The sequence below is a fragment of the Phragmites australis genome, chromosome 17 (genome assembly GCF_958298935.1).
Source record: "Phragmites australis chromosome 17, lpPhrAust1.1, whole genome shotgun sequence".
Lineage (NCBI taxonomy): Eukaryota > Viridiplantae > Streptophyta > Magnoliopsida > Poales > Poaceae > Phragmites > Phragmites australis.
Genome location: NC_084937.1, coordinates 18,588,656 through 18,605,304, shown reverse-complemented (window position 1 = coordinate 18,605,304; position 16,649 = coordinate 18,588,656). Strand labels below are relative to the sequence as shown.

At 41.8% G+C, this 16,649-nt stretch overlaps 2 protein-coding genes across 4 annotated transcripts; both read right to left on the bottom strand.

Annotated features, from left to right (window-relative positions):
- Positions 1-6,761: 6,761 nt before the first annotated feature.
- Positions 6,762-9,469, bottom strand: LOC133896760 (protein CHAPERONE-LIKE PROTEIN OF POR1, chloroplastic-like). 3 transcript variants are annotated; one of them, XM_062337372.1, is made up of 5 exons: positions 9,318-9,469; positions 9,073-9,236; positions 7,543-7,925; positions 7,068-7,144; positions 6,762-6,994 (listed from the first exon to the last, which is right to left on the bottom strand). In XM_062337372.1, the coding sequence occupies exons 1-5, from the start codon at positions 9,371-9,373 to the stop codon at positions 6,844-6,846; spliced, it is 831 nt and encodes a 276-aa protein (XP_062193356.1). In that variant the 5' UTR covers positions 9,374-9,469; the 3' UTR covers positions 6,762-6,843. The 3 variants fall into 3 exon arrangements, with proteins under 3 accessions (XP_062193356.1, XP_062193357.1, XP_062193358.1); XM_062337373.1 differs by having other exon boundaries at positions 9,073-9,221; XM_062337374.1 differs by having other exon boundaries at positions 9,073-9,209.
- A 4,446-nt stretch (positions 9,470-13,915) lies between these two features.
- On the bottom strand, positions 13,916-14,897 carry LOC133896761 (uncharacterized). The gene has a single exon (XM_062337375.1). It carries the CDS (start codon positions 14,468-14,470, stop codon positions 14,210-14,212), a length of 261 nt encoding a protein of 86 aa, XP_062193359.1. The 5' UTR covers positions 14,471-14,897; the 3' UTR covers positions 13,916-14,209.
- Positions 14,898-16,649: the final 1,752 nt, after the last annotated feature.

The following is a 16,649-nucleotide window of genomic DNA, read 5'->3' as shown; positions in this document are numbered from 1 at the left end:
GCTGAGTAGGTCTACTAAACAATCCTTATATAAACCAGCGATGAGGAGGGAAGAGGTTGGTTCGGTCTTCGACAGAAGAGGAGGGAAGAGGGAGGATCTGGAGTTGGCAGTGGAGGTGTACTCAGATTTGTTTTGTTCAGCCAATTCCATAGACGAACATTTGGATTTCGGGGAAGGAAGCGCTGCAATTTGCAGCGCGGATATGTTAGTGTAATTTGCAGCATATCTAGGATATGTGGAGATTTCGTAGTGCTTACTGCCCACTATTTCGAATGTGGTTATCTTTCATGCAAATTGAGAAGTCTGGTACATTGGTAGAGTTAGTTTTTGTTACTAAATGGTTGTATTATACAGACACTTGAGGATAAAATCATTATGATTGATACATTGGGATAGTTCTTCTCTCCCTTTTGTAAAGCTTCATCTGTTTAGTCCCACAGTTTTTTTATTCTTTGCTCGAACCAATATAGTTAAAAGTTATTTTTAATGTACTATGTATTTTAGTTGATTATTACTGTGTGATGACTGATGACCGAAGATGCTTGACCTCTGTTTGCCATTTTCTGGGATGTCCCTCTGTCCAAATGCTTGAACATGTGCTAATCCAACATGCTTTGATTTTCTCATTATAAAATAATTGCCCTCTTATAAATTAATAGCTATTAACTATGATTTTCTCATATGAAAAGACTTGTTTTGTTTTAGGTTAATCCATTAGGCATAACAGGCTATTAACTATGGTCTGTTGTATGTCTTTTGCTTTCCAAAACATCATATTTGAACTCAGTGGTGTTGTAAGTTGTAGGGAGAAAAATATATTCATGTGTGTTTCTATGAGCATATTTTTTATTTTCTTCCCTTGTCATGAACTCACGGCTACCACTAACTATGATGAAGCTTCACCGAGGAGGAGGAAGAGGGACGAGCATTTGCCTAGTAAGTCCACTGCTGCTGTCTTTGTTGAGATCCACTAGCCAGGATTTGTTTATATTCCTAAACTAAACCTATTTAGCAATGTGTTACCTAAATGTGTTTAGACCTGTTTGAACCTGTTTAGCAATGTGTTACATGTCTAGACCTGTTCTGTGTAGTATCATCTTTACTCTTGTTTTTCTTACTTGGTGCCTCAGTCCTCTTACTTTCCACACCTAAATTAAGGTGATGGCTGGCTGCTATGGTTTTTCCTAGTTGTGCTTTGTGAATTATCATGAATCAGAAATGCTAAATAGACATATCAAAATGCTTTTTGATACTCAAAGGGATCATTTTCTTTTTCAGTCAAAATATTTTTATATCATTGCTAACTAGACATTGATAAACTATTTTTTTATATTCATTTAGGACTCCAAACCTGCTGTTGATTCAACTGTCATTGGTGGTGACGGTGATGCTGTGGAGACATTGAAGAAGGTTGCTGCAACCGCCAAGAAGAAAAGTATGTTTCATGAAGGCCTGCCTGTTTGACATTTTGAATGAACTCTATTGTTTTGGCAACAACCGTTCCGCATACTTCCAAACTTCCATGGACATATCCTAGCTATGCTTTTTTTTCCTGTTAGCTTTTTTCACCTGTTTTCATACTCCTGTTTTCCTCCTATCTAACTGATGGATATAATGATCTTCAAACATCTCATATCTATTGTTTGGGTGCTTGGTATGTCCTGCAAAAGTTGCTCTTTGTACATGTACACTATATAAGCTTTGTGCCATCAGGTACATTTGTAGTAGATATAGATATGAGGAATGATTTGTGCCATCTTTGTATAATAAAAAATAAACTGAAACTCATGATTATATGAGCAAAACTTGCGAACCTACTAATGATAATTCGGTATATAAAAGAGATTCAGTTTTTTCGATAGTTGGTGAGTAGTGAATCACAAAAATCACAAATCTAATATAAATAAATGAATATGCTGCGTTCAAGTTTTTGGCAGATTAGCCAATTCAGTTCATGCGTGATCAATCAATGAGAACCAGAAATAATCCAAACTACACCTGCATTAAGAACCAAGCAAAAGGTACATAAAAAATAATGGACAACTAGAATGCAATAGAAGAAGAGTCAACACAGCATCAATATCAAGTGATAAATCCCTTGAAGTTAACAGTTCAGTTTCAATTGAGTTTACTTAAGCGAGGGACTAAAGAAATCTGCAAAAGGGGCAAGACTTTCTTTGTCCATTAGTTAGCTAGATTGGTAGAAGCATTTGATTAGTTAGCTTATCTCTCCCTCTTGCAATATATTTGAAACCTAGGAAGAAAACATACGCAGAGCCACACTTCTTGCAAGCATTTGTACAGATCGACGACCTTGTGAACCTACACCGCCTAACGATACATTTTACTATAGAAATCTCTTCTGCACTTTAGGCAAACTTGCAACAGGTATCATGATAAAAGGTTCACTTTAGCATAAGGAAAAAGGAAGCGTTGTTATTTGAAGTATCTCTTTCTTGTATATGATAGTTCCTGCAAATTCTTGATTTTGCAGCATAGCTAGGATTTGTTTATATTCCGTAGTGCTTACTGCCAATTATTTGCAGCATAGCTAGGATATGTAATTATTTTTTGGTGGCTATAGTTTGTTTGATAGTTGTTGTAGTCTGACAGGGAACTGATGTTCAACTTTTGAGTGCCTTCATGCTAAAGCATATCGGCGTTTGGTCAGAATCATGTTTGTTTCCCACTGATGTTAGGCTTCTGTAGAAACTTTCATGCTTATCAATGGCACTATTTTTTGTGTTCTTTTTTCTTTTTCTCTCAAATATGTACTCGACATTCTTCTCTCAAATAAGTACTATGCAAACATGATTGTCTAAGATGTAATCTTTTACTGTTACCACTCTTGAAAATTAATAATGTGTTTCTTTGCTACTTCCTTTGGAACCTTGCAGCTTGGACAGGCATTGAGCACACGTCCTGATATATTGCCTAGTTCATACTGTCAAGAGCTTTTGACGCTACAGATAGACTTATTGTGTATTATAAAGTTTTGCTTTATTGATGAAAAGCCATATACCATTGTAAGTTCTAAGAACATGACAAGATGATTGGTTGATAAGCTATATGTAGCATTGCTGTATTGATCATTATTAGAGTATATGGTATAGGATACACAAACATCATTTTGTTATGGTAGGTTAGGATTATATTCTATCATATCTCTAGGGTTACTTGACATCTAAGCCATTTATACTCTATATATTCCGCCCTCGAGACTCAATACAATACACGACAACATTCTACCAATCCTCAATCTCTCACATGCACGAGTTTAGATTCTAATCCCATGTTACAAACCCTAACCGCCACCAACTGCCACACCACGTGCCCGGGGAGGTCGATCTCCATGATCTCCGCCGAGGGCAGCGCCGCTTGTACCTAGGGTTCGTGCCACCGATCGTATTGATCAGCCGCCTTAGAGAGTATTTTTCCGAACTATTGATCGGGTTTTTCTCTCTCACCAATCGTTGATCGGCGTTTCTCTTTAGTTTTTCCAATCCAAGATCGGTTTGTGTTGCCCGCCACTCGTCGTCTTCGCGCGCCTCTACTCCATCTTCGACACTGGCTCCTCCACCAGCGTGCGGCAAGGCTATTTGCTCATCGTTGACTCCACGTTGGTCTCCGCGCACAGATCTATCCACTGCCATCCGTCCACGTGCCACCGACCCCAGTCTCCACGCACTCGACCACATGGCTCAGGAGCCCAAGCGTGCTCGTGTACTAATCCTCAGCGACGTGCTTGTATCAGCCGTCGTGGTCCTCTGCGTGCCATGACTCCACGACTTCCTGCGTCGTCTGTCTTCGCGCGTCGCCCGTCCATGACTCCACGAGACACGTCGTCGTTCCACTTCGTCAACACGTCGCCCGCACCGACACTTCACATGCCTTCATGCACCTACGTCGCCCGCACCGACGCTCCACACACCTCCACAGCTCTCATGCGGCATGCGTCCACGTGTCTGGACGTCCTCACGCGTGCATCCGGCGTCCTTGACCACGACTCCAGATGTCGCTTATTCACGCATCTTTGTCCGCAAGGTCACCACGTGCGTCTCCGTCGCCACCTGCCCACCTCGACCACACGCCCGTGTGCACGTCTACGCGTCACCCACCTATGGTCTTTGTCCTCGATTCCGCACACTCGACCACTCTGTCTCTACATGCACAATCACGTTGCCTGACCATGTCGCCCCTGACCACACCGACCATGACCACGCGTTGGACAGTCGCCGAGGACCGCCGATCCCGACCACGTCGCTCGACCACGGCCATTCTTGACCATGGCTGGGCGCGCGACGCTCCAGAGGATGCCCTCATGCGTCGCTACCCCGCCACTCCGCCTGCACGGCACTCCACGCTGGTTCGTCCTCGTCTCCACCACTCGGGATGCCTCTGCCATGACCATCTTGTGCGCCCTCGATCTGATCAGCCTACCGCGTTTGCCTCTCGGCCGATCAAGCGTGGCTTATATCCTCCTCGAGTACACGTGGCTCCCTCTCTAGCATCAAGGCTGCCGCTGCGCCGCCACACCTATCATGGCGTTGTCCAACCGAACAGGGGATCTCGCCGTCTCCCTACATCATTGTCCCTGCGCGCCATGACACTTTGACTGATCGATGCCGCCTCTCTCAGCGTGTCTTCGCCTTAGTTATCAACGCACTTGGTCTTTGTCACGCTGTTCGGGTTCTTCACCGGCTTCTTTGAGCACTGCCGCCACGCTCTCTCGGACACCGGCATTGCCGCTCCAGGCCACTGGTTCCGCCTCCCTCTTCCGCCTTCGTCCAGCACAATCTCGTCGTCAACGTCGCAGTCTCCTCCCAAACTACTTTGTCTACTCCGAGAACCGCAGGCTACATCGGCACTCTCCTCCTCAACGCTCTGCGCACCGTAACCATTAAGGCCTTCTCTGTTGGTCCCTCAGATACTAACGCACGGTTGAGCTCCCTACCTTCGTGTGCCCGCTACTGGCAACACCGGTGCGTGCCTTCGTCCCCGACGCGTTCCTAGGCTTGCAAGCCCAGTGCACGCCTCGTCCTCGACAGCCTCGACTGCATTGACTTTGGCATCGACCTCTTCCTCGACTACTGCCTCGTCTGCGTCACTGTCTTCTTCCCCCAGGCCTCCCTGCACCCATCACCATGGCGCCCCTTGTGCCCATGGCTTCATGTGCGGCTCCCTCGACCACAACAACCCCGACTACGGCTATGTCAACCACGACTATCTCACACACGGCATCCTCGACCACAGCTACTTGCCTCGCTCTCGGCTACCTCGACATCAAGCATAAAGGGCTACCATATATATAAGCAACTCGTCGGTTTCTCCAGTCACATCATCTGCATCGAGTTCTTTCGACTACAGAGGGATGTCATTCGTCTTCCTCTCTAGTCTCATCGTCTACGATGCTTCCGTTGCGACTACGAGGGGTGTTATGGTATAGGATACACAATGATCGATTTGTTATAGTATGTTAAGATCAGATTCTATCCTATCTCTAGGGTTGTTTGACATCCAAACCATATGTACTCTAGATATTCCGCTATCGAGACTCAATACAGGACAACATTCCACCAATCCTCAATCTCTCACAATCACAACTTAGTGGTTAAGCCTTTATATGAAAATATAAGGGCATTAACGAAGATTCCCAGTTAAATTGAATTGCATTGTTTCAGCAGTCTCTCTCACTCCTCTTAGCAATTATTTCTGAACTCAGGAACTTGTTGTATCGTTCATATGGTCCGCCTCTCAGTCACAAATTCTGAATGTATATTTTTTTTTCTGCAGACACAAACAAATGGAATAAAAATTGAACTTTGGAAAGGTACAAGGGGATAGTGTTGCAACCAGAAAGAAAAAGGTAAGATTCTAAAAATTTATCGGCGTATTAGTTTTGCTGGTTGCATCTGTTATGCCACATTCTGTCTCTCCAAAAATAAAACAAAGCATATGAGTGTCAGACAATAGTAAACAAAGGAAACCTGTTTCCACAGGGTTCATATGGTTCATAGATATATGTTTCTCAGGCATTTTACACCCATGCATGCCTTATTGTATGCAATGATAGAGGCCTTTCTTTCTTTCTTGCTTGCTTTTTTTTTGGGCTTGTATGCTGAAGTGATTTCCTGGATTGTAGCATTTTAAGACCTTCAGGTAATTTATGTTTTATAGAGGCAGATGGAAGTAGAACCAGTGTGACCATGAAATTGTTGCAAACATAGACCTTTTGTATTCATACTCTTCTCCAAGATCGATTGATCAATCAAAGAAGAACCGATTAATATTGCCACAGTTATAAACAGAGCAGGTGAAAGAATACAGGCTTGCCTCAAAAATATTTGAATGTGCATTTGGCAGGTAGTGGTGCAAAAGGCATATATTTTTGCATAGAATCTCATAATTTCCGCATAGGAAGCTCTATGTTTCTTTTCACAAAATTGAGGGGCATATAATTACTAAACATCAAACTTTGACTAAAAACTGGTTGTTCCTATCTTAGACAAAGTTTCATGAATTTTTTCGAGAACACACAGTTGCATAAAGCCAAAACAAATTTTTTTTGCTGTGTTGCACCAGCCATACTATTTCTACAAGAGCTTTCCATTTTGATTAATCATTCGGCTCTTAGGATTAGCGTGTATAATATGTACAAAGGATTCTAAGAGAAGGTTTAGCCATAGGCCATAGAATGCCGAGATTTCATGCTCAAGAGTGATGTCAGTACATGCACACAAAAAAAAAAAAAAAAAAAAAAACTGAAACTGGGATATGGAGGTCAGTAATCACAAAAAAATTCCAAAGGATTCTACAGTGTCTGGTTACAAGACCAAAATAGTGTCATTTGAGGAAAGTGCATCCCAGGAACAAGAAAACATATGCTACCAGAGAGGTGAGAAGCTCAAGGGACCATGTAGGTGGGATGAGAAATGTTGGGATCAGTGGGACCAGTAGAGAACCAATAATCCAGCCACCAACAAGCACTCCAAACCTGGAAGAACGAAAGAGTGAGAAACATGCTGCCGATGACAAGTCAAGGCACGAATGGAGAAAACTTTTAGTACCCAGTTGTTGATGCCCTGAGGAGATTCTTCATCTTGTCGTTGAGGAAATAGATGCACGAGAAGAGCGATATTGCGAGCTGCACAAGCAAACCATTTGTCAGCTCAGTTATGCCAAAGATGGCAATTGGCAAGTATTTCAGATCTAGTTCTCTAGGATTTATCAGGGTTGTATTGTCATAGTATACTAGATAGTACATTTAATTTAGTTGAAGAATTTGAATCATCAAATGGAAGTGATAAAAATCTTCAGGTTACAAAGTTGTGTACATGTAGACAAGAGCATGGGCAAACATATGCACCAGACACAATTGTGATTTAACACTAAGGTGTTTAGTGACAAGTTATTGAAACCTAATTTGTACTGTGACATAAATAGGCTTCATAGGCCAGCATCACAAAGAGCCATGGAGTTAAAACATTTCATCAAACAAAAAAAGACAGGCTTTAGAAGGTCAGGATAAACAAAAGCATATACCTGAAATGCCGGTCCATTCTCTGCAGAAGTCGCCATACTCCATCCAGCAATGAAAGCAAAAAAGAACAATCTTCTAGAAATAATATCCATTGATGGCACCTCAAAGTAACCAAGTAGTGCCTTAAACCATGACGGGGAGTCCTCTACTCGCCTTTTTAACTTGGTTTTCAGATTAATTTTTGTTTTCCTCCGTTGCTGGTAGCTCTTCATGATTATCTTCTCGTAAGCACCCTCAATAGCTTCTTCACTTGGTTCATGCCCAGCATACTGTTGAATAAGGAAATTCCTCGCACCCCGGATCTCTTCTTCAGATGCATAATGATATATGCCAAGAAGTTTGTAGGGATCCCGCATACGGTATCTTGGGAACACCGGAACATGCTCTGTAGATAACCAAAAAAGGGGGTGAATATGATCTCAGATAAGCCAACTGTCTAGAAATAACCGAATGAAAACATAAGCATTGGAGTCTAAAACTCTTATACATTATAAGAAAACAAAATAGAAACTTAGAGTTGCGAGAAATAGAACTGAGCAAAAAACTAAATTCAAGCATATAATATGTTGACACAACTAAATGAATGGAAGTTGCCTTTCTATATATCTGCTTTTTATTTTTCAGGTTCGTGGACAGGAGCAGCTAGGCAAACGTTGGTACAAAAAAATTACTCAATAATCTATAAAAAGTTCCCATGATTTACAAATTACAGGTGCTAGCATAAAAACGTTAAAAGTTATGAAGACCATGATTAAGTGACAGTATATGTCTTTACTAGAGAGAAATGCAATCAAACTGAATTAATTAGGTTCTCTAATCCAAAACTACAAAATACCAATTTCCTTACTCCTGACTCATCTATTTTGGCTAAATATACACTCTCAAAAGCATGGTCTCCTTTTTTCTTTTCCTTTTTTTGAGAAAAACTGGAGGGACAGGGTCCCTACAGGTTATATATATTAATTATAAAAGAGAAAAAAAATTACAGCATAAGGGGATTTAGGGGATGGGGGGGGGGGGGGGGAGAAAACAAAATGAAGCCAAGAGTTTACAATTTGGATTCTATCCATTGTGATAGTTGTCCTAGAAACTGCCTTCTAGCCCTATGGTACCAACTACCAAGCCAGCAGCCACAATTTCCATCAGCGCCCATTCAAACTAGTGGTCCCTAGTTGTCATCATAAAACATTTTATCCCTTTCTAAAATTATACCACTACGAAGGTTCACGCAGAAAATTCGGTAAAATTATGCGGTTCTCCCCAATCCATTATGTATCTCCAATATGCACACACCTCATGGCAAACTCATTCTTCATCATGATCACATTGTGCATTATGCATTGCAGCATTGGTCACCCAATCAACACTGAACAATATGAGTCCGCCAACTCAAAGCCAGTACACTACCCACGGACAAATTATTCCTTGCTCCATGAATCAGCAACCCAAAGCCACATACCCTGATTTACACTCCGAAATCGAACCAGCAAGGGCGTAGAAGAAGTTTGTGCCAGGAGCTCAAGTTCTCTTACCGTAGCTGAACCCGCGGTCTCCTCCGGCGCCGGCGCCGGCGCCGGCCCCGATGGAGAGGCTCATGGAGCACCGCGGGCCCCACAGCCGCGGCGGGAGCGCGACGATGCCGCCACGCACCAACGCCCCATCCGTGACCCTGCAGCCGATGCTGAATTCAACAAAACTACAGGGCCTTTATCAGTACACCACAGAAAAAGGAAGAACTCAAGGAGCGGCAAGCGGAGGGTTTAGCGATGGCGCGCACCGGAGGGGCCGCGGGAGAGAGGGGCGGGCGAGGAAGGCTGCGGCCATCGCCTGCATCCAGGCGGTGGCGGGGTTGTCTTGCCACGAGCGCGCCCGCCGCGGGGAAGGGGAGAGAGAAGGAGACGGGGAGGATTGGATAGGAGAGACGCGGACGGAGACGGGAAGGCAGGTGGAATTTTTTTACTATTTATATTTTTAAATTCAAAAATTGTAACTATATGTGTCCGTTTTAAGGTTTTAAAATTCTATACTTATATCTGAAATTTGTCTTTTTTATTTATCATTTTATAAGTTATATTTTTATCTGAATTTTTTTTGAAGAATTACAGGATAGCATTTTCTATACCACAATTTTTTTAGAATTTTTTATGATTATTTTACAGTTTTGAATTTTAAGAGTATTAAAATATTATTTTCTTATTTTTTTTTAAAAAAGATTGTTTGTCAGAAGGGTGACAGGATCTGTCATTTTTTTTAAATGACAGTATATATTTGTAATTTTTATATTTAAAAAATACAAAAAGGTCAGTCGGTGGTGGGTCGACCAGGCAAGGCAAGGCAAGGCAAGCCTGTTCTTTTCTGCGCTTTAGGGTGTGTTTGATTTAAGGGCTAGGTTGGATGGGATATGGTTATTTATATTTTTCTGAATGGGATGATCTAATTTTCTGTTTAGTTAGGATGGATGAGATGAGCTAGTTTTCTGTTTAGTTAGTGGGATGAGAGTAGATAGGATGAGCCGGTTTTCTGTTTGATTGGTAGGATTAGAGTAGGTAAGATGATCCATTCATATTTATAGTACATTATATGAGAAAATATTAGTGAATTTTTTAAAAAAATTGAGAATTTATTGGATGCATTAAAAATTGCTAGTAGATTTTTTTAAGAATTTTAATTAAATATTGGCTCATACTTTTATAATCAAATCAATTAAAACAGTTTGCTAGTAAGCTATACTTTAGTCATAAAAATATTTAGAATTTTTAAATCATTTATACTTTCAAATAAAATCGTGAGTTAAATAAAAAAATCACAATACACACGAGGCACGAATGAGTACGAAGTTGGATCACTCCATCCAGCCGTTTTCACCCGGATGGCTTGGTCCAACATATGAGCGAATATTCACTTCGCCTAGCCGCCCCATCCGTCGCATTCTCCGATCCAAACACGAAGAAAAGTGGATGGCCATCTCCTGACCAAGGTTTCATTTACCGACCGGAGCTCGGTTAACGAGCTCCGGCAGTAACCGAAAATGCGTGCGCGATAACCGCGGTTATCGGTCAAAAATTCAAAAAAATTCGGAGAAAATTCATTCGGCAAATTTTAAATTTTTGCGAAAAAATCATGTTTTTGCCCTCTCGGTAACCGAGCGGTTTGGGTCGGTTACCGAGCGATTTTCTCGCATTTTTGATTCGGTCGGTTACCGAGCGGTTTGGGTCGGTAACCGCTCGGTTTTCTCGATTTATCGAGCGGTTTTATCGAATTTCAGCGCAGTTCAACAAAAAAACTAAAAAAGGGTTCAATCTTGTAAAATCAATAACTAATTCATCCGAGCTTCAAATCAAGTGAAACAAATTTTGTTGGCTTCCTTGTAACATGATCTACATGATAAAAGTATTTATACTCATAAAAAAGTTCAAAATTTTCTGTGAGAAATTTTATTTGTTAAACCAAGGTAAATGCATAGTTTACTCTTTGCTAATCCAAAAATCATGAAACTAATTTTGTTAGTCTTCTTACATGATCCTATATCTTTTAAAAATATATGAACTCATGAATTAGTTATTGTAACATGCATGATTGTGTAAATGTGTTGCGACTAGATTAATTCATAACTGACCCATTACACCTTAAAAATTAGTGAAACAACTTTCATTAGATTATTTATATTATGATTTACGTAGAAAAAATAATAGTAGACATGAAAAAAATTAATTACAGTGATGTTTCTTAACATATTCACTTTATGCTTGTGAACTTTGTAAAAATCATAGAGAATTTAATAAAACTCTAAATAAAGTGAAATCAATTTTAAAGATTCTCTTAAAATACGTTTTATACAAGAAAAATATGTGTTTGCATGTTACACTTTTCCTTAACGTGAGTTAATAATTGAGCCGCGTGCTTCAATTTTTTTCATTTTTTTCAAACTTTCTCCCTATAGAATATGATGCAAACGACATTATTTTTGAAAACAAATTTCACAGAAGTTCTTAGAATTATGTCTAGTTTTTTTTAAGATTTTTTTTGAATTTTTTTTAAATTTTTTTATTTTTTCGAATTTTTTGAATTCAAATTTCGGTTACCGAGCGGTTTTTGAAATCGGATCGGACCGGGAAGGTCGGTAACCGCGATTTTTGAGCGGTTACCGACGGTTTTTTGAACCCTGCTCCTGACTCGTTCTGTCCATCGAACCAAACGACGCTTAGTGGGCCGGACCAAACCGGTATGGGCTCATACTCTGAAGGTGGAGGAGGCCATGCTCGACTTTTCGTCATGTGAATTTCGTCTAACAGGTAGAAACTACACAAATCCGTACTTGTGATCTAATTCTCAAATTTGCGCCTATACCTATTACCCATCATAAATAAGAATTGTCACCCGCGCTTGTCACCCGCGGACATCACATACCTACAGACATGCTCGTATGCTTGCCAATATAGTAAACTTCACTGTCTATATCAAACTTCATTGCGTGTATCCTTACCTGATTCAACAAGGGGCAGCTGCAACATGAGGTTTAGATGCAACAAGAGGGGCAGAGGGGGACACCTACGACTACAAGACTTGCTCAGGGATGCTACTAGTAAGGGTTGTCATCACAACGGCAAGACCTGTGTCGGGGGGCGGATTGGGCATTGGGGGCGTCAGGGGAGGACAGGGGTGTGGTCGCGTGGATGACAGATTTAGGCAGCAAGAGGGGCAGACAGGGTGTCGGGGACTCGAGGTGTGGTGGTTGGATCTGGGCGGACAGGGCGTGGTCGGGCATCGTGCGAAGTTGAGGTGGACGAGGTGCAATCAGTTGCCACACACGTTAGGGTGTGACTGCTGGATTTGGGCAAACAAAGGGGGAGACGGACGTGGAGCCTGGGACTCGGGGTGTGGCAGTTGGATCTGGGAGGATGGGGAATAGTTGGGCACCATGCGGAGTGGAGGCGTACGAGGCATGCTTGAGTGTTGCACACGTTGGGGTGTGACAGCTGGGTCTGGGCGAACGGAAGCAAACATGGACGTAAAGCATGTGACTCATGTGTGGCTGTGTGGGTATCTGGGCGAGTGGCGGCTAGGTAGTGGGTATGTAACGGAACGAGAAACCCTAAAAAAAGTCTACTAGTTTATATATTAAAAATGAATTGAGGCCACATATCAGATGTGCGGAGCTAGTACATGGGTGAAGCGGGCACGAATAAAAATATTTTATATATGTCTCTTTATACTCGTTGAATTTAACTTCAAACCTACACCTAAATCCATATGCAAAGATTACATTCTAAATTCGTACCCATTAGAATTTTTACCCACGAACTAACAAATAAAATGTGCTAGTTGCCCTCGCTACTTTCGAGGCATGGGCTTTATTGTCCATGTCAAGTTGCCATTTGATCCCACAAGTGCAACCGGATGGAAAAAGCAGCGCTTTGCCACCTATAAAGTAATCTGATAAAATGCCACCCTCTTAGATGTGTCAATTAATTATTTTTCATCCTGACCTCTCTCAGTAATCAATGATCTAGATAGAGAATTGGTTACTATACATTGGATATTGGTACTCCCTCCATTTTCTAACTACAAGTAGATTTTGTGATACAAAAACTATACTATTGGATTACTGAAAGTACATCCATATGATTGTAATTTTGTTGTTATTAAAAATATATTATAAAAGAAATTGGTTAAAGTACAATATTGAAGGTCGTGGCAAATCAAACCGCACCTTATATTTTGAAATTTATATTTTGAAATTGAGGGAGTACTATCGTAATCTCAGAAGCAATCAATTTTGTGTTACTTAGGGTATGAACAATGCTAGATGTTTAAAGAAAGAGTGTTGTCACCTATTTAAAAATTGTAATTTCCAATGCAAAGACTATAGATATTTAAATATGATTAATTATCTTGTTAGCACTAATATAAATAGCGGTGTTTAAGTAAACATATTGTCATCCGTCTAAACACTTGTGTCAATATCGTTGAGAGGAAAAAAAAGCTGATTTTCTCTATAAGCATCTTCTTTAAGCATCTCATTACACATGCTCTTAAAATGCATCACGCTCCGCATGTGTTAAATTGCAATCTGGATATATAGCGAATCGGATAATATACGCCGAATATTTTAACACTTGCAATTTAACGAATTAAGTGTATACTTAACTTTTCTTCACGCTCATGAAGATGGCTGGCTCAGATCTCGACGCATTACGTTTCGAGTAGGAAGATATGTAGCTAGGTTCTGTATCACTAGTTGCGATGCTGCATATGTTGCACGGAGTGTGTTATCTCAAGTGTCCCTCTGGGAAGGGAAGGTACGCGAGTGATTACTACCAAACCTTCTGATTACTACTAAACCGTCTTGCTTGACATAACAAACTCAATCTGAAGTTCAAAGGAATCAATATCTAAACTTCCTTCCTAAAAAAAAGATCGATCTTTCTCTTTACAAATACCCAAATCCACTCATATTTATCGATCTCTACCCAAATACCCAAAAAGGAACCCGACCTGGATTTGCATGCACCATGCACGCATTCGGATCGAGACGCTTGACACGGTCGGATCCCGATTATACAGACATTATTCACGACAAGATCGATCGATCAACGCAAGGGAATCGAACGAACGATCCATCGGAAGGGGAAGGCCGGGAACGATCGAGACACGGCTTCCACTTTCTGATCAGAAGGCGAAGAACCGCTTCTCCCTTTTCTTCTTCTTGTCCTCGGCGCCGCCTCGGTGGTTGCGCCCGATGGAGTCGGCGACGGCGAGGTTCTTGGCGATGAGCTTCTGCGCGCGGCGGCTCCTGATCTCCACCCTCATGCTCCCCGTCTTGTCCAGCTTGCCGTAGGCGCTGCTGCACGCGGGCTTCTTCCTCTTCCCGCCGCCGCTCCCGGCCAGCTTCTCCTTGATGCCGTCCACCAGCTTCGCCAGCTTCCCCATGTCGCCGCCGCTGCCACCTCAGGCTCCTGTACCAACAAAGATCGGGCTCCGGCGCCCGTCGGTCAAATGGCTCGGTTTAAATGCACTTCAGTTGGGGAAGGAGCCAAAGCCTGGTCACGCCGCACAGGCAGCTTCTGCGGGTGCAGTTACAACTTACACAAGCCTGCCTCTGCCTCTGCCTTTGCCTCTGGGTCGGCTACGTACCAGGTCACGTTTTCCAGCACCGGTCAGCAGCGAGTACACGTCAGTGACACGTCGTCCCAGAGCTTTGATAGAGTTTTCTTTCTTTAGCAGCTAGATGTGAATGAAACGAAATGGTTGGGCCATTGGCATCCTATCTACCGGAAGAAAAGTAAGGCGCACCTAAATCATGCGATGATCCTACAACGACCAACACCCTATTCGGTTACGATCAACTTCTGATTCTTAGATCATCTCAAGGGATTTTTGTTAGGGACTAAATTTTTTTCACAAAAGAATTTTTGTTTTTTTCAGCGTTCCAACAGTTTTACTTCACGGTTCTCATCACGAAGGGATTCCTAAGGTCATTCCTTTCAGAACGGGATTCTCTCTCATTTCTCTTCATAAATCCCTTCGAACGTAAGCTGTTAGACATAAGAGAAAATAAAGAGAATGAAAACGGAGAGGAAAATCGGGAAATGAAATAAAAGGAATATAGTGGGAGATGGTTTTATAAGATCAACACATCGAAAACATACAAGGCCACCTTCACCTGTTCACTTGTGCCTTGGTGGCATAAGGGGCTATTTGGTTCGCTGTTATACTAAGCTATACTTTTTGTAGTAGCTGTTTGGTTAGTTATCATAATTTTTAGTTTTTGACCCTATCTATTATAGACTTGGTTGTTTACCAAACCTTAGACTTCGTTTGGAAAGAAGTAAAAATCATCCATAGGAAATTCCATCCACCCTTGGATTGCGTTTATCCCTCTCTCCCCACCCAACCCCCACAGTGATTAAATCCTGAACAAAGACATCATCATGCTTTGTTTGGTTGCAGGGGATTGGGACGTGACTCATCTGTGAAAGAAAATTCCAATCCCTTGCAAGATTGGGTGCTCTTGACGTCAACTAGCCCAACAAGCGATGTTAGGTCTAAATTTTAATCTGATCATAAAAAATACTAGCTCTAGTAATTGAACACCTCTAAACATTTAGTGCGGAAACGTGAGATCAAATCTGAGTTCGACCAATGCCATTGGATCTCGATGTTAGGGCTCAGGATAGATGGTGATGTAACATATGCTAGCGTGAGGAAGAGGTTGCCGGCCTGGTGTTGCTATGTGTTGATGACTGCCAACAGGTTGTCGTGGACGAAACAGCCAGCCATGAAGGAACTGCTGGTGGTGGCGACAATGATGGCGGTGCTCTTCACCACGTTCTTGTGCCCCTTAGGATCATCTTAGGGTTTCAGTGGATGGGTAGGCAACCTCTCGAGTACACACCCATCCTGGGATGCCAGCCCTCCTCATCTTTATAGGCACAACACGATGGTGGGACCGTAACCAATCTTGTTGGTTGTGCTTTTGATCAAAACACACGGGTGGGATATAGTCCCCCTTAGGACTCGGTCTAGTTCGGTTGACTTATGATAGAGCCAAGATCAAAACACCAATATTCTCTCCCTTGATCATAAGTCTAACATTATGAGCCCACTCTCGATGAAACAGCACACCAAGGCAAAGCGTTACAATAGCTAATGAAATGCCACTAAAACCTAATAACCTATTGCATACCACCTTATCTCGAAATGGATATTCGTTATGTTTAATAGGAGTTGGTTTACTTTAAGGTCCTCTTATCCAGAATCACAGGATTTACAATAACCCCATGCCGGCAACATAATCACAAAAAATATGGGGTGGTAAGCCTTTAGTAAACGATGTCGCAAGCATTAACTTGGTATTTATATGCTTGACACTGATGGTTTGATTCTAGATTCTATCTTTCAGAATATAATACTTAATGTCGATGCGGTTAGCAGTACCACTCGAGTAAGAAAAACTGTGTAAGTGGTTTAAAATACTATCTTACATTCTTAATTCCAGGATAACATAAGTTCTTTAGTCATATAGCATGCCCGATAACCTCATAACATGCTATAAACTCAGTTTGTATCGATGACGATGCCGTAAGTGTCTATTTAGAGCTTTTCCATG

Excerpts from the sequence above, each read along its gene's own strand:
- LOC133896760 (XM_062337372.1), bottom strand. The coding sequence starts at position 9,373 with ATGCAGGCGATGGCCGCAGCCTTCCTCGCCCGCCCCTCTCTCCCGCGG. Across the intron at positions 9,237-9,317 it reads TCTCTCCCGCGGCCCCTCCG|TTTTGTTGAATTCAGCATCG; the intron begins GTGCGCGCCATC and ends AAGGCCCTGTAG. Across the intron at positions 7,145-7,542 it reads AGAATGGACCGGCATTTCAG|CTCGCAATATCGCTCTTCTC; the intron begins GTATATGCTTTT and ends TTGCTTGTGCAG.
- LOC133896761 (XM_062337375.1), bottom strand. The coding sequence starts at position 14,470 with ATGGGGAAGCTGGCGAAGCTGGTGGACGGCATCAAGGAGAAGCTGGCC.